Source organism: Spea bombifrons, chromosome 1, assembly GCF_027358695.1.
Source record: "Spea bombifrons isolate aSpeBom1 chromosome 1, aSpeBom1.2.pri, whole genome shotgun sequence".
NCBI lineage: Eukaryota > Metazoa > Chordata > Amphibia > Anura > Pelobatidae > Spea > Spea bombifrons.
The window spans coordinates 138,180,460-138,198,458 of record NC_071087.1 but is presented as its reverse complement, the minus strand read 5'-3'; the positions used below and the strand labels follow the sequence as shown (position 1 = coordinate 138,198,458).

Here is a 17,999-nt window from a genome sequence, read left to right as displayed (position 1 = left end):
ATGATGCAGCAGTAACCATAATACTTAAGAGAAAAAAATCTGTTCTGACATAAGCCAAAACTTCTATATATATATATATATATATATATATATATATATATATATATATATATATATATCAATCTATAAATTCAATCTATTATACAAATGTACAGATTCAGTGTAGCTCAGTCTATCTCGTAACGTTGTAGTATTTTGATGCAGTTGCATTTAGTCACAGAACATAGTAATAGAGCTTTAGCAATAATTATAAGTAAAATAAATTACATTATAACATATAAGTTATTCAGTGATGTCCAGCAGAGAATCTGAGCGTGACCAAGAGATAAGTTAAATGTTCCTGGACACCAAAGCTTGATGTAAGAAGTTTGGGGACTGGGCAGATTTAGTGGTAAAGAAGCAATGTTCAACTCTGTAGGAATTAGCCAAGTCTCAGATGCAGATACAATTTACTGTGTGAACTATGGCAGAAAGCTACACATACCCTTGCAAGGAGTGCCAGCTGCCATTTGTAGCAATGCAGATGTGTCCTGCATTGTTCCAATATTAGCTTCCATGGTCATCTTACACATAAGTAATCATTCATAAAGCATGGCTATCCTTCACATGCAGCTATCATGTAGGCAACTTGGCTCCTTGTCTAGGATCCTTGTTTGCAATAAGGATACAGACCGATGTAACACAGATGATGGTTCCACCTCAGATGTTGTTGTGCAGGAGGGCTCTCTTCTGGGGGTAGGTGCACAAGAAGGAAATAGTTCTCTGCGGAAGGTGATCTCCTTGTACTCATGCAGGCAGCAGGAAAAGCAAACCTTCTTTTCCAGTCTCCTAAGGAACATATTGTTGGTTCTGAAAAAGAGGTAAACATAAGGATTGACAGCACTATTGGTCACCACAAAGATCCCCAACACAGCTATGACTTCCTCATCAAGTCCCGTGATGGTACCAAAGGCAACCTTCATTTCTACAATGAAGTAAGGTAATCCACAAACTATGAAGAGGATAATGATGACCAGAGTCATTTTTAGGGTCTTCACTTTAGCCCTGGGAATACAGCTGTTTATTGCCACAGGTCGTAGAGGTTTTTTAGAGGTTTGAGAATGACTGTCCCGGAGCCCGCATTGGCCATTCTGGTGTTTAGGATTCTTAGGTGCATTGCTCTTTCTCAAGATGACCCACAAGATGCGACTGTAAGCCACAGTCAATACGCACAAGGGCAAGAAAAATACATTAACAGAGCTGTATATGATATAGGCTTGGAAGTGCCATTTAGGTAGCTTTCCAAAAACATTTTGACACCTGTAACCCTTCTCTGTGTAACTTAACTTGAAGACAAAAGCCTGTGGGATGGAGAGAAGAAGAGAGAGCAGCCAGCCCAAAACTGCAAAACATCTTGTGGGCAATGGGGTGCTCAGAGGGTTCATAATTACATGATGTCTCTCTATGGCAACTATTGCAATAATATTTGAAGATGCAATGAGTCCGGAGACCTGGAACACCTTGAAGATCCGACAAGCTACATCTCCTATTAGCCATTCATCCTCCATCAGCTCCCAGACCATCTGAGAGAAGAGGGTCATGACTGACACATAAAGATCTGCCAGGGCTAGGTGGGTAATGAGAAAGTTAATCTTCCTCTTCTTGTCTTTGCCGCTACAGATCTTGTAGAGGACCACCGAATTCCCCACCAGCGACACAGCAAAGATGACAGCCAACGTGATGACCCGCAGCTGTCTGTTATACCGTGGTGGACCACCAGCTTGTCCTTGGTCCGAGGAGATGTTATGAGGACTTGGTCCTAGAGATTCATTGCTGTTAATCATCGTTGAATTAGTTTTCAAGGAAACACTCCAGGACAATAAATCATCCATCTCCTGCCGTTCTCTGCTGGTGTCCCTCAGATGTGATACTTTGTACCTACTCTCAGAATTCTATTCAATCCAAAGCAGAATTCAGAGTCATCAGGAGAAACCACGTTCCATTGCGCTGGAAAATAATGCGATTTCTCCAGGTGAGGGCTCTTTTTAACCATCGGGGGGCTGTCATTTCAGTGTCATACAGGGGTGGTCTGGAAATGTCCTGCCCCCAGGCACACAACCCTCATTTATTATGAATAGCTGGGGACAGTCACATCAATCAGATCTCTACCGGGCCACTTACTTTTTGATGTGATTCCTCCTCTGAAGTCACCGACACGCTTTAACCCCTTATAGTCCGACCAATCGCTTTAACCAATGCAGCAATCGAGATCCCAGACAAATGACGATTTTGTTTTGGATTTACAACAGAATAATAGAAACATGACATCACACAGGCAGTAACCAGTAGCAAAGATATAATTCGAGTGCATTAAAACAATTAAGACACCGATTTTCATTGGTGCTCCTTGCATCTCCTATACCCAGATAGATGCACATATTGTGTACACCTTTTATAAAATGCACACTTCTACTTAAATGTATGGGGACCTGATGCATTTACAAAACCTCCTCTACTCTCTATGTGTCTTGCATTTGTTTGCATCTCCATTACAATTGTACACCTTGTGTATTTCTTTCATCACATGTACACATGTATTAAATAATATTTTATGCACACTCTCTGCTCAAATGTCTGCACAAATCATCACATTAATTCTACCTCCTTTACTGGAATACAATAAATACTTTATCTAAACACCTAAAAAGGGAGTTTCCACAAAGAAAAAGAATATACTTCTTTGTACACAATGAGTCATATACATTATTATAAACATTTATATATATATATATATATATATATATATATATATATATATATATATATATATATATATATACTACCCCTCCACCTTAATCCACTGCACTGATTATTATATGTGGATATTGAGCCATTAATATAATAGCCTCACATTCTGCTACTGTCAAATTAGACAACATTGCAATAGCCCAAAGTTACATATATACATGATATATACATACAGAACTGTGCAAAGGGTTTTGGGCATGTGTGAAAAAAATGCTGTAAAGTAAGAATTCTTTCAGAAATAGACATGTTAATAGTTTATTTTTAGCATTTAACAAAATGCAAAGTGAGTGGACAGAAGAAAAGTCAAAATCAAACCAATATTTGGTGTGACCACCCTTTGCCTTGAAAACTGTATCAATTCTTCTAGGTACACTTGCACAGAAGAATTAAGGATTTTGTAGACATATAGTTAAGTGTATGGTTAAACAATTATACCAAACACGTGCTAATAATCATCAATTTAATATGTAGGTTAAAACGCAATTAATTCAAACTAACAAGTGAAATTGTTGAAGACAGTTTAAAGTCATACACAGTGGCAAGACTAAGCACAGCAATAAGACACAAGGTGGTTATTCTGCATTAGCAACTCTTTCCCAGGCAGACACTTAAAGGCAGATGGGGTTCCCAGATGTCCTGTCCAAACTCTTTTGAAGAACCAAGAAGAAACAGGCAATGTTGAGGACTGAAGGCACAATGATCGGCCAAGGAAACTTAGTGCACATCATGCTAACTTCCCTTCACAATCGGAAAATGTCCAGCAGTGCTACCAGCTTAGCATTGGCATAAAACAGTGGGACCCTGGTGCACCCATTTACTGTCTGGGAAAGTCTTGTGACCAAAAACCCATGCATCCGATGCGGAAACAAGACCAAGCAACTCAATTGTTCACAAAAACACAGGAACTGGGCTGCTCTGGACTAACAAGTCAAAGTTCCAAATATTTGGCTGCAGCAGAAGGCGGTTTCTTCGCCGAAGGTCTGGAGAACGGTACAAGAATGAGTGTTTGTAGGCAACAGTGAAGCATGGTGGAGGTTCCTGGCAAGTTTGGTGCTGCATTTTTGCAAACGGAGTTGGGAATTTGGTCACAATAAATGGTCCCCTCAATGCTGAGAAGTACAGGCAGATACTTTTCCATCATGTAATACCATCCGGGAGGCATGACAACTACCCCAATCCCCTCTGCTCCCCCTTACATGTACACACATATGCATACTTCTGTTTCTGTTGATTAATCCTCGCATCGGATTTTTTTAGGGGGTGGGGAGGCAGTGCATTACTTTCTCCAGGGCCTACAATGCTGTTAAGACAGCCGTGCCGCTTTGACTCCTGCGATTACATCTAGGTAGGGTATAGACTGTGATCACATTATGGTAACCTGACAGAGTTCCCTTTCTTAATGAAATCACCAGCGTCTCTAAAGTAGGTATCTACATTTTGTATGTAAGGCTGCATGTAGAAATCTAACCATTGGCGGGTGAGACAGTTATATAGTTTGATGAGTGCATATAAAATAGGGACTCAAAGAAAAATTACATTCATCTTCTGTGATGTCCTGACTGAGCACCTTTGTCAATCATTTGTAACACCACATCCTAAACTTCAGAGTAGGATTGAAAGTAATCACCTCATATTTGTCTTAATGTCAGATACCGGTTTCTAAATTTCAGAATGATACGTATCATAATCCATAACCGCTACCCCTCCACCTTATGATGAGTGGATGCTGAGCCATTCATTTAATAGCCTCATGTTCTGCTACTGTCAAAGTTAGTTTTACCCTTAAATGCATGGTCTGTGCAGTAATTTTCTGCGCTAAAACATTATAGTGGACAAGTTAATAGCGTGATTGCTTGACACTGTGTCAAACTCACTCCCAAGAACACTTGTCTGTATAAGTGTGTGCAGTCTCTTTAAAGTGTTCTTGGTTTTAACTGGCCCTTTCATATTTGTACATTTCTACATTCTAGTCATTATACAGACTGGTATAATGTAACCTTTGGAAAGGACAGCGGACCTTTTGACAAATTGAAAATTGTTATTACCGTATCTCCTCTTCTCCTCCTGTACAAGTATATCGTAATGTGTGTTAAAACATTATTGGCCGTATTTATACTGTCAATTTTAATGTTAATGTTTAATTATTAATGTTCACTCTCCCCTTTTTTAATAGCACTGCCAAATCTGCTAGTGCTTTATAAATATTTTGTAGTCTAGGGCTCATTAGGGGCATTATTATTATTATTATTATTATTCGCATTATTTTTGTTGTTCTTCCTACCCTCGTTTCCCATCTTGGTTTCTCTCTTTGGGGGTTATAATTGTCTAGTCCCAGATCATTTTTTTTTATTCCACTGGTGTTAAGGTACTCCCTAAAAAGCATGTTTCTGCATATAGTTCCTTGTCCTCTCTGCTGATTTTATGTGTAGCAGTCGGTGTTAATGTGTTCATATTTGAATCGGCAGAATATCTATTTACTTTTGGCAGGGTTTCTTAATCCAGCATTTAACTATATGTGATAAGACAGGCCTTTGTTTACCACTCAACCATGTATAGACTCTATGGTACTCATAGCCCTCAATTTGTGTCTCTTAAAGCTGTCTCCTGAACTTGCATGCCCTCCTTTAAAACCCAGAAAAAATTTAAGTTGCAGGCAACCCTGAACTCAACTGACCACTCAACTTCCCCCCTCTTCACAAGGTTATACAAAAATAGTTTCACTAGGCTAGGTAGGTTCGTGCCTTTTTATTTTTGCTTTCAGCAGTGGGGCCCTCTGTGGGCTTCACTCATAAAGTCCTTCTTGATTTAGTATGCAGCATAGGGTACAGTATGGATCACTCTATATTGCTCTAAGTTTGCTTTAAGCTTTATCCCACAGTTGGAGCCAAGGCCACACTGGCCTACTGGAATACCAGGACATTTCCCCTGGGCCGGCCATCTGGCACAGGCAGGCTGTTTAGTTGCGAATATGGGACTGGCAAGCAGTGTGGGTGCACAGACAAGCAGTTTGGGGGGGGGGCATTTTAAACTTCGCCCCAGGCGGCATTAAGTCTTGGGCCGGCCCTGAGTATAGTTACTTACTATAAAACAAATACCAGATGCTCCCGGTCTGACGGCTCTTCTTGTATTCTCACAGCTTATAAGATGTTATTTTACCAATAGCTGCTTATACAGTACCATCACAATACTTCACCTCTTACAGATGGTTCTGGGCATGTTTTTTTGTACTTTGATTTGTTAGAAGTTTTTGTTTTTGTCTATTAGCAAAGTTCTACAAAAATTTTTCCTTATTTTAGTATATAATTGCTTTATTCACTTTGTAATACTTGTATGGATTGCAGAGTCATGTCTGGTGATATTGCCATTTGATGCTACCCCATTTGTCTTCTCTAACTGTTTTTTTTCCAATAAAATGCAGGAACCTTGGCCTGGAACATCATCACATGGACATAATTATAAATATTTTCATTTAAGAAGTGAATTTATAGATCCATGAATAGCAGTATGCTTTCTTGGTATAGTGAAAGAAGTCATATTACTTTTTCCAAAATTATTTTTCTCTTTCCCGTAAGTCTGTATTTTACACAGGGCCTTCAAAGCTGGAAAGAAAATATTGGCAAGTTTTAGGTAAATGAAACTGTACAGAAACGCATTTACCTTTGAGGCAGCCCTAGGACTGACCTAAAGCTGCTGGGCACGCCACTGTTGCCACCTGTTTGGGTCAAGAAACGCAATCTTTGGAATACATGAGTTTGCATGACCCACATAAGGGTACTAGAGTCTGAGAGAGTTTGGTGTGTAAAGGCCTGTTAATTAGTCTAAATGAGAAATGTGCAACAAGTGTGCAAACAGTTGGGATACACCAGTCAACAGGGCAGCAGTCCTGAAAATACCCCTGAAGCACAACAAGCTCCCTGGTAGGCGATAGGTGAATTATAAATGTTCATGAACCAACAGGTGGGGATCCGTTTGGCTGGGATTGCCCCATGGGCCAAAGTTTACCCGTCATTCACTGTAAGCAAATAGAACAGTGAGTCCATATAATTTAGCTGCATTGGGTCACAGAAGCTGTTTCTTTTGTAGTTTCGTATGTTGCTACCAGGCTTTATATCGTTACGAGGGCTTCAGGCAGCATTTACTCACTGATTGTATCCTTTTTGTGCTCCTTTTGAAGTAGTCAGTTTGGACAAGTTTTTATTGGAGTGGATCAGAATGTGAGTGTTGACTGTTGCTGTCCTTGCTACCATTACAATGTTGTGGAGCAAACCTCAGCCCTCTTCTGATTAAAGGGTGAGTGTTTTTTCAGTTTTGTACAATCAAGTCAGGATGACATGCTGCCTTAGTTACAGATACGTTTTTGATTACAATACCCTCTCAGAATGGTGAATAAACCTCTCATAAACGTCTGAATCGAGTTACATTGTTACACTCTTTACAAGAGTGTATTGCTTAGTAAAAAAATAAAAATAAATGAGTGCGTCATTCTGTGTAACAATTTCCAATCGATAGGGAATGTTAGTTTCTTACATGGGGTAGTCACTCATGGGGCGAGGATTTTCCCAAGCAGTATAAAGTAGGAGGGAAAGCGGGTGGGTTGTAGGCACGGCTAAACCTGGTTTCCCCTGTAGAAAGAGCAAAGTGACCACGAGACTTGCTGTTTTTCTTCGGAGACTTTGGGTCAATATGGGAGAGTTCCCAAGTATTAAATGACACTATGAGCCTGCTCGTCAGCTTCAAATCTTCCTGATCTAGTCACGTGCCATAGTATGGCTTATAAATACAACTTACGGCAGCTGTTGTTGCTATGTAACGTGTAGCAGCTGTTGTTGCTATGTAACGTTATTTCCTGTGTACAGAATATTGGATTGATTCACGCGTTCCTTGTTATAACTGGTATAACTGGTTACCTGAGTCCTTCTCTAACCCCTACTCTGATCCCAGTACTGCCACTTTATAGTTTTAGGACACAAGGTCCAGTCATTCATTTTAAGCTCAAGGTTCAGACTCTGGGAAATCCAGTGTGATTGGCAGAAAACTTGTTGATCCAGCTACTGAACTCCAACTACTTGTTTACCAAGCAAGTGCATGCAGGAGAGGGGCATCCGAGACATTGTTTGTCTAGTGTGCCAGAAACCCTGGGACTTTCCCTGAGTATCTATCAGTTCTGTATATCTAGCATGATTACTTAACACAGAGCAGTCAGTTTGTGACACAATCATACCAGGTTAAAAAAGCTACAGATACATTTTCTTTTCCATATTAGTTGCATTCTTAAACTGACCACTAAGAGGCAGCATTTATCAACCTACAATTACAAACCACAATGTGTATTATGAAAACGTTGCAGTAGTAGAAGTATTGTTAAACACTCATCTACAGAAACCAGATAAACAAGCCAGAAGGCTTGTTTTTCCCTCAGAAATCTCATGGTGCTTTCACAACCACAAGGGATTCTGGGTAGGCACATGCAAATGAGGTTAACAATTAAAGTTGCAGCAATACTTTTAATCAAGCTACTAAAAAAGTTACTAACTTTAGATAATATGTTTGAACGGTTTAAAGCGTATTATCTCCTTTAATTTCAAAAGGATTGTAGGCACTCTTAAAACTTTGGCTAGCAAACTTGTAGTTCAATAGTATGAAATGTGTGAAGGGATCTTGTGTGCAGAGCTTTACACACTAGTTATTTTTTTGCTATAAATAGTTTATCTTTTGAAACCATAGTCATAAATATGGTAGAGGCTAATACAATGAGCAAACTTAAACTGCGGCAGCAGATTCGGTGAGTGTGTAGCGCTGACGGTCCACTGGGCATTTACCTGCGCCAGGTGGTCAATCTTGGCCTCTATTGAGATATGTATATATATATATATATATATATATATATATATATAGATACATATACAGCAAATACAGTTGATGCACTCAGCGGGTCTTCTCAAGAACATGTGTGTGTATATATATGTGTGTGTGTTTTTAATTATGCAGGTGGGTAGAATGTTAAAGGAACAGTGTGGTCTCCCTTACATCCCTACTTGAACCCGGTCACTACAATTTACCCCATCAAACCATTAATTTGTTTAAAAAGTAGATAACCCTTGGATATTTGAAATCCTAGTATTTTAACTCTTTCCATGTCAGGGTTTTTGGGGACATACAACACTTATTTTATCACTGCATAATTATTTTTAAATGTTACCACATTTTATTTAAAACATTTTTTTAGCAGAGTAGCAAGCCTGGGGCAGATGTGTATAACTGGGGGGGCAGGTTGGCAAATAAAAGGAAATAAAAAGAAAAAATGCATTTTTCTCAATCATGGTTTTTATTAAATATGGAAAAATAGTTTACATGTGAATTCATATTTACTAATTAAACGTTTTTCCTATAGGGTGGTCTTATATTCAGGCTTTTTATTTTTTCCTAAATTAATATTCACATTTTGGGGGGTCATCTTATAATCAGGGTCATCTTAGAATCAAGCAAATACGGTATGTAGTTTCTTTGTCAATGTTGTCAATTTCTTAACTGGTGGAATAATAGTCTTGAGACAAGAGTTGTAGACCTTCATTTTTTATAAATCACAGAAGGTTTCCTGGACTTGATTCTATGACTCGTTTAAACAGTATTAAGTGTTAATGGTGAAAAAGCATGCTTTGCAATGCAACTACCTGTCTAATATCAAGTTTAAACTAAGTGATCTATGCAGACATTTAGTTCATATTAAATGAAAAAAGAAAAGATATCTAGAAGTTTGTAGGTTTTATACAGACCATAGAAGGGTAAAACCACCACATGTGCAGAGGAGTCAGAAGACAGGCTAACACAACACTTTGTTTTCCAGATTAAATTAATTTATTGTCAGCATCCCTTTACTACTTATTAAAACACTTTTTTACTGTAAGGGATTTTTCCAATACATATAAATATATATATATAAATTGACTTCGGGTGTTCTTGTACACAGCAGAAACAAGTATGTATTGTTTATTGTTTCTTCCAACAGCTGTAACAATATTTCTGACAGATTTCTGGTGGATTTTTTCATTTTGCTTGGCATCTATGCTATTGGGTTTTTTTTTGGGGGGGGGGGTTGTTGTTGTATAAGCGCCCTGTTTTTCTTATGTGTCATCTTGTATAAGTATAATAGTTTGATTACTTTCATAATTACTTAAATGGCTGAGACCAGAGGTCTGGTTGAACATGCTGTATTTTTGAACTGAAAGCTGGTCTAATTGTACTGTACTGTGAGTATTACAGATATGTGTGCTGTGCAGATTATTTTAATGTGCAATTTTACTTATCAATTTCTTTGTTTTTAAACTGATGGAGTAATTGAGCTTCTTAGTTCTTTGATGTTGAGAGTAGTCCCAGATGTCTAAATACCATATTGGCCCGATTATAGGCCGCACTTTTTTCCCCTATATTCGGGGTCTAGCGCCCGACGCCCGTGACATGCAGTTCTGGGCGCCGTGCAGGCAGCAGGGTTAGGATACAGATCCCCCGCAGCGGTGCAGGGGACCTTGATCCTACTCTCTGATACGCTCAGAAAGCCTCCCCTGCCGGCACTTTCCACGGGGGGGGGGTGCCGGCACGGGAGGTTGTCTAAGCGCATCGTGCGGACGCTCACCGGCTGCAGCAATGCGCGCGTAAACAACCTCCGCTGCCGGCACGTCTGCACGATGTGCTTTAACAATCTCCCTTGCTGGGAATTCCCACGAGGGGAGTCCCGGCAAGGCAGATTGTTAAAGCACAGCAGCGGAGGTTGTTTACGCGCATCGCCACAGCCGGTGAACGTCCACACGATGCGTTTTACCTCTGCCCCCAAGACTTACCAGAGCAGACTCCCGGGTGTCTTGCGGCACTTCCGCTGACGCGGTCCTGCAGTTCACTGCTGTGACGCCTGCACACTGTGTGAGAAAACTCTTTCCCTGCCTAGGTTCCTGCCCCCCTGCGAGTTTCCTCATACAGTGCGCCGGCACCAGAGCAGTGAGGTGCAAGCCCGTGTTAGGCGTTGGGCCGCCTCCCTGATCCCGGACCACTGTACACTTACACACACACATAGAAACATTTTCCTCTTCTCCTAGGCTCACAACTGACCCTCCAATATGCAGACCTGCTAAAACAAAATACTAACTACAGACACAGCACTCCTTCTAACCCCATGCACTTACCTTACAGTAACATACACACATGCTAGCACCATTCACTCATACACAAGCATGTACCAATACACACACACACAACATAATGATATACACACTGACAGCACCGTACACTTATATACATGTACACATTATCCAGCAACATGTACTAACGCACACATTGACTGGACTTGTGCAAATGGACCAAAAATTATTTGGACAAATGTTTTGTTTTTCAGACAATGAATTATGTTTCCTGCCTTTTCAGGGCTTTTTTCCATTTAGAAACGAAATTTGTTGTCACTCACCCTCACTCACGCTCTCACTTCCTCACACTCTGACACTCTCTCATGTTCTCACTCTCTCACATTTCTACACCTCTCTTTCTCTGTGAATCTGCATTATTCTGGCCACTTCTGCAGTCAGGGGAGAGGTTGTGTGAGGAGGCTCATGGAGGTCTGGTTAATGAAGTTGGTACCCGGGAGAAGCGGATGAAGACAGAAGGAGGAACAAGAAGATGCAAGTGAAGGGGTGTGAAAAAGCAATGAAATGCTACGACAATTCTGAGCTCTCTGCTCCATTTGTGTACTCACACACACAGTAACACACTAACATACTTGGTGTTTTGTAGAGCTGGTGGCGGGGCTGCGGGAGTTACATCAGTGTCTGTAATGGCTACTGGCACTGGCTGCTTCAGTTACTGGGCACCTGGGTGCCATGCACCCTCAGAGAACCCTGCAGCCAAGCAGGGGGGCCTGGCCGGGCCCAGTACACTTGATGGCGGCCATGGTATAGAATGTCAGATGCTCTTTTTGAGATACATTTTTAAACTGTCTTATGTGATATGTAACGCTACCCTAGCAAGCACCCCATTTATTGCAATGGTGGGGTGAGGTTAATGTGTTATCACAAACAAACATATTATCAACCAAACAATATTTCACTGCTTTCTATTTTGACTATAGACACTGAAAATATTGTTTCATATGCAAACCAAACCATGCATATAGGTATACTTAAGGGGATTTAACAGGAGAATAGGAGAAATGTTAGAACTACCATAATGCTTAGATGTGATGTAAGGACGTTTTACTTTACTGAGAGGTTTGTAGATAAGTGGAACAAACTCCCAGCAGAAGTGGTAGATGCTAATACAGCAAGGGGATGTAAAAAATCCATGGGATAGGGATAAAACTGTTCCGAATCTAAGACCAAAGACTGATTAAAGTCTGAGTCTTTACATCTCGAAAAACAGCAGACTAGATATGGCAAATGGTTCTTATCTGCTGTCAAATTCTTTGTTTCTATATCTAGAAGAAAACGGCCCTTTGAAAAATAAACTGCTACACAGGCATGTTCATAAATATAGGTTATATAGCTGTCAGAATTGTCCAAATAATTGTATCCATTCTGTAAATGTACCCCCCAAAAAATATTTTATTAGATATAACATATAGTGCACTTAAAAATGATTTTTTGTGGCTGTTTTCAAGTATCTGTAGTTAAAAGTGGTGAGCTGCCAGTAAGCAGATTTAAAGTACTTGCCCATCTTATCTGCTGGGAGTGTCCAGTAGCTATAAGAACACGCTCACGCATATCTGTAATGCTAGTTCCTTCCATCCCCACACGTGGGTAAGTTAAAGAGCAATGATGTGTTGAATATGGTCTTATCACTATAGCAATCAATGGAATATAATACTTCCAATGTAATATTTTTCTTCCAGAATATGGGCCAACAGCAAGCTATCAGTGTAAAACCCGAAGAACTAGATGAGTCTGCGGTTCTAGTGGGGACTGAGGGACACTTTAAGAAGATCAAGAGGATCAGAGTTAGAATTAATAACAGAGAAATTGTGGTATTTAATCATGATGGGAAATACCATGCCTTGGACCTTCGCTGTTACCGTAAGTATAAATGCCATAGGACTACATGAGAGACCAAACAATGAACAGAGAAATATGATATTATAATTTGTTTTCTTCTATGTTTACAGATTCCGGGGGACCATTGGATCTTGGTGACATTGAGGTCAGTTTGTTACTAAGATCTACTTTTTAAATATGCAGCTCTATTTTAACCCACAGCAAATGAGTTAAAGCTACCTATAGCGCACAGGCCAGCATTCGTATTAAGCTTCACCAGTTGCGTTCTATATATTGAGATAGATTAGGCAACTTTAGGTAAAATGTAACTTCTAGCGTATTTGCTGAATGAAAGACCTGATAATTAGACACATGAATATACAGAAACACAGAGGAAAGAAGGACCAACTATTAGGAAGAAAGACTAGTCCCAGATTAGGGGCCCCTAGACACACAAGCGCATACATAGCTTCTTACCTTTCAGCGGAAGCTGCTGTGCTAGTACTTTGTGGTCATATTATGTGCCATCTCCCAGCTACAGTAGCCTACACTGAACAGCTAAGTTGCCATTGTGAGGATGGCGGATTATCCCTTAGAGATCCAGGGCCCCTTAAGAACACGTCCAGTGTGCCTGTATGATGTGTATGACAGTATGTGTGTATATATGTGTTTGTGTAAATATCATTTATTGTACTGTAATATTGAAGACTAAAATGCCTCCTGTTTTTTAGAGTAAACGTGTAACTAGATATATATTCATCAACACATATGGTACTATGTATAGTACATTACTATATATCCACTAAAACAGTTTCAACTATAACATGTATTTTGTTGGCTTGAAACCATAACGTGAATCTCAAGATAGAAGATTTTGCAAACTCATAGATCTTCACTGCCTCATTTACTCTTTGAAGATATATATATATATATATATATATATATATATATATTTCCAAAATTGTTTGCAATGTACCTTACCGGTAAAGAATGTCTTTGAAATTGGCACAGGGTTGTGGTAAGCAGGAAAGGGAAAGACACTAGTTCTTATCTTCCTGCACATGCTGGAAACACAGCATGGTACATGTTATCTCTAGCAACAAACCAGTGATGTAAGACCTTGAGTCTCTGCCGGTTCAGTGTGCTTGCGTAATAGTGACTTTTAGGTTTACCATTTTAAAAAAAAAATCCAAAACTTACTATGGGAACTGTGGAGATAATTTTCCCTTGAACTGCTTGTGGGATTTGTAGTAGATGTTTCCAGTACAAATGCTCTAGCAATTTAAGTGATCATCCATCAAATATTTAAATATTCTGAGTTTTCCCATTTGATCTTTATTTTGTATTGTTGTATGTTTTTTATGGAGGTTAGACATTTTTTAGAGAGAAAAGTATCTTAGAGAGGTGACTGAAGCATCCTGAGCTGCAGAAGGATGAGGGGCTTGTGGTGTGTTTTGGGTCTATTCACTAGGAAGTTGATATACACTATATACACTAAAAGTATGGTTTCAAAAAGAACCTTCAGTCCCAATATGTGATGCATATATGTGATATCTGAGTCTAGGATGCCAACCATGTATCTCATACACGTTGCCACGGGAGGTTTCCTTATCCTTCCCTGCAGCCTTCTGCATGTCCCTCATGGAAGAAGTCTGGGTTTATTGCAGAGATATCTTGTCAAACTCACCTAAATGTTTTTTTTTAACTGGGTCACTGAAATAATAGACCTGTTGCAGTAGATATGTTTAAAGTTCTATGAAAATGTCCCTCATATGTAAATTGCCATTTTTGGTTTTGGATGTTGGACGTATAGGGTAATGGCTTAATGATAGCAAACAGAAGGCTGTAGTTAATGATGAATATTCAGAGGAAGGTGTTGTTACTCAGAGTTGCTTTTAATATTGATTGGTCCCTTGGCATGTACTGAGCAATCAAATAACACACAAACCCAGCCTTGCAGGTATAGATCAAGTGAAAAATCATAAGCATGGGAGTAGAATGACCAGTTTTGAAAACAATGGTTTTGAACACTGACTTAACAACTACTTCCTGTCTCCTCGTACCGCTTCAAAATTGTTTAGAAAGGGCCCTTCCGACCTGGAAGACACCAATCCAGGTAGAAAGAGCCCTTTCTAAACTATTTTGACAGGAACGTATCAGGGTCACGTGAGGTCACGTGACCCCGTGATAAAACAGAGGGAAAGCTGCAGGAGCGATGAGAGGTAAACAGGGGCTGGAGGTGGGATATAAGGATATATGTGTGTGTATGTGTGAGCATGAATGTGTAATTGTGTGTGTGTGTGTGAGCATGGATGTGTAATTGTGTAAGTGGGGTGAGATGGAAATGTGTTAGTGAGTATGAGTTAGTTTGTGTAAATGTGTTTAAATATGTTGTATGTTGGCAAGGGGCAAAGAAGGCACAGACCAGTTGTGTGGGGGCAATGATGGCACAGACTAGCTGTTGTTGTTGCGAGGCACAGGGCAATATTTCGCACCAGGGCCCCCGTGGTTTTTATTTACGCCCCTGGTTTTGAAATAGCAATATGCTACTTGTACTTATTGCCCTATAACTTGCAAAAAAAATAACCCATAAAACCATTGGTTAATGTTAAACTTATGACAAATAATAGACTCTATTTCTCAGGTTTTTTCCTTAGCTACTGTAGATGAGTAAAATAATTTTGGAATAAAAGTAAGAAAATTTGATTTTATACATTTTTTATAGTAAATTAGTAAATAAGATGATATGATCTGTCTATTACTTGTGTGAGTACAGTTTCAACAGCCATTGTCACATAAAATAAAACAGCTCTGTCCTTAAGGGGTTAATATACTCTCCTTGAATGCAACATTGAACTATTGTTTTGAAAGCTGCTGGGAGAATCTTGTGAACTGCTAAGAATGGCATTCATTCCTGCTCAACTGCTATGACCATGACATGCTGTGTAATTTCATCATGCTTGAAACAGAAGTTGGATTGAAAATGTGTTTCTTTAGCTCAGCTGCAAATAAAGTTTAATTTATGGTTTGCAAAACATGATTCAAATTTTAACATACCGTAATATTAAACTATGTAAATAACATTACTCTTTGTTCCTGAATAGGACATCAGTGGACAGACTTGCATTGTTTGTCCATGGCACAAGTATAAAATTGCATTGGCCACTGGAGAAGGACTATATCAAGGAATCGACCCTCAGTCTCCCAATAAAGCCAAAAAGTGGTACTCCAAGGGGGTGAAGCAAAGGATTCACAAAGTCACTGTCCAAAATGGAGGGATCTATGTAACTTTGTCAGACACAGATGTTTGCTATGATTCTGATTTCTATGCATCAAAGAAATTTGACAGTAAAGATACCTTACTGGAAAACAATGGTTGTACATCTAACACATGACAACACATAATATATGTTCTATTATTTGTTTATTTTATGTGAATAAATACTTATTTAATTTAATTATAAAATGTTTTTGGGTTTTTTCCCCCATACCAAAATGGCCACTTGCATCAGGCCTTGTTCAATGGTTCTAATGGGCTTGAGGATGAAAGAAAAATGAAAATGTCCTTAGACGTTCTGAAGCTATGTAGAAGAAACCAGCCAGACGGCACAAGTATTATCAAGGCTGGACTTCATGCCTGGTGTGCCTAGGGTTGCAATCCCCAATCCAGGACCTGACTCGCTGGTAAACAAGAGGCCAGGAAGCGGGTGCTCACTGGGCCCATGTAATGCAATGTAAATCTAAAAAGGTAGTAAGCTTACAAGAGCTTACTCTGTACCGCTATGTCCACAGCAAGTTTTGTAATAAAATTGAGCCACGATAGCCTAAGATAAATTTGTTTACAGCAATAGCAACAATATAATGGGTGATACATAGTTGCCAACATTGGAAATATAATTCCAGGGACGCTTTGCAGCACAGCTATCAATTGCGTACTTGAAAATTTGCCACACACTGCCCCAAGATCCCTACTCTGCCCAACCCACATAATTAGTTTAGCTAAGCTTAGTTGTTATGGTGCAGATTATATCACCAAGTTCCTCCCAACAGTAACATAATTCATTGGCATTTTTTTAAATTTAAAAACAATAATAAATGCCGTATTTATCGGCGTATAACACGCACTTTTATAAATAAACTACGAAGCTGAAACCCTACCTGCGTGTTATATGCCGATGAATCCTAGAGCTGCACGATTTGCAGCCACGTCTCTCCCAATTCCGGTCCTGGGGAGGGCGCGTGTTATACCCCGGTGCGTGGTATACGCCGATAAATATGGTAGTGCCCCTGAGTTAAACGTGTGTTAGAGTGAATCATTCTAGTCCCTTTGGGCCCAAAACAGTAATAGTATTGATAGGCTGTCACAATACCCACATATACACGCACTGCCCTCACAAATACCTACTCATACACACATACATGCACCTGCACATTCAAGCTTGAAGTTACACACAGACATACTAGCTCACACTTACCCTTGCAGCCACACACTTACTGGACCTTAGACACACCTCCCTTAACACACACTTTTAAAATACAAACACACTCTCACTCCCTCCCTATTTATCTATCTATCTCAATAATTTATCCCATTTCTTCTAATCGCTTACCTTTCTCCCTCTCTTTTTTTCCTTCTTCAATCCTGTGGTAGGAGACCAAAATCTGTTTCTTCAAATCTTTGCTCCAGTGCTCCCTTGCAGTATGCACATCTTCAGTGCTGGGCACCAGGATGTGACATAATATCCTGGCACTCCGCATCAATACCCGGCACACAGTGCTAGGGAGAGCTGAAGCAAAGGTCTGAAGAGACCAAGCTCCTGTTCCACTAATATTGGACCAATTAGACAAAGTCTGTGATCTCCCCAACCGTGCCCCAGGTGAATCTTTGAGTTCAAGCTCCAGGGCTCCCAAAAAGGCCTATGCAAATGGGAATCGCCAGAACAAGTGAAGGGATGTCTCCTCCTCCCCTGTAGACAGCATCTAATCTGCACAGTGTCCCTGGGTCTGATAAGCTTGTGGATCACACGAGGAGTGGTGCCCACAAATTTGGTCCAAGTAGAACCAAGGCATTGTGCAATTGGGAGGGAGCGATCCCACTTTTATATCTTGAATTGATGCCACAGGGCAGTAGGAAGAGGGGAGATATGGAAAGTCCTGCGCACACAGTTGCATGCAAAAAAAGCTCTTAGCATGGTAGGGATGTCA

At 39.9% G+C, this 17,999-nt stretch overlaps 2 protein-coding genes across 2 annotated transcripts; one reads left to right on the top strand and one right to left on the bottom strand.

Moving 5' to 3' along the window:
• Positions 1–602: 602 nt before the first annotated feature.
• On the bottom strand, positions 603–1,871 carry GPR150 (G protein-coupled receptor 150). Its single transcript, XM_053454337.1, has one exon. The coding sequence runs from the start codon at positions 1,869–1,871 to the stop codon at positions 603–605; it is 1,269 nt and encodes a 422-aa protein (XP_053310312.1).
• A 10,787-nt stretch (positions 1,872–12,658) lies between these two features.
• On the top strand, positions 12,659–16,260 carry RFESD (Rieske Fe-S domain containing). The gene is made up of 3 exons (XM_053457720.1): positions 12,659–12,836; positions 12,926–12,960; positions 15,899–16,260. The coding sequence occupies exons 1-3, from the start codon at positions 12,659–12,661 to the stop codon at positions 16,187–16,189; spliced, it is 504 nt and encodes a 167-aa protein (XP_053313695.1). The 3' UTR covers positions 16,190–16,260.
• The last annotated feature ends 1,739 nt before the right edge of the window (positions 16,261–17,999 follow it).

Excerpts from the sequence above, each read along its gene's own strand:
- GPR150 (XM_053454337.1), bottom strand. The coding sequence starts at position 1,871 with ATGGATGATTTATTGTCCTGGAGTGTTTCCTTGAAAACTAATTCAACG.
- RFESD (XM_053457720.1), top strand. The coding sequence starts at position 12,659 with ATGGGCCAACAGCAAGCTATCAGTGTAAAACCCGAAGAACTAGATGAG. Across the intron at positions 12,837-12,925 it reads CTTGGACCTTCGCTGTTACC|ATTCCGGGGGACCATTGGAT; the intron begins GTAAGTATAAAT and ends CTATGTTTACAG. Across the intron at positions 12,961-15,898 it reads TGGATCTTGGTGACATTGAG|GACATCAGTGGACAGACTTG; the intron begins GTCAGTTTGTTA and ends GTTCCTGAATAG.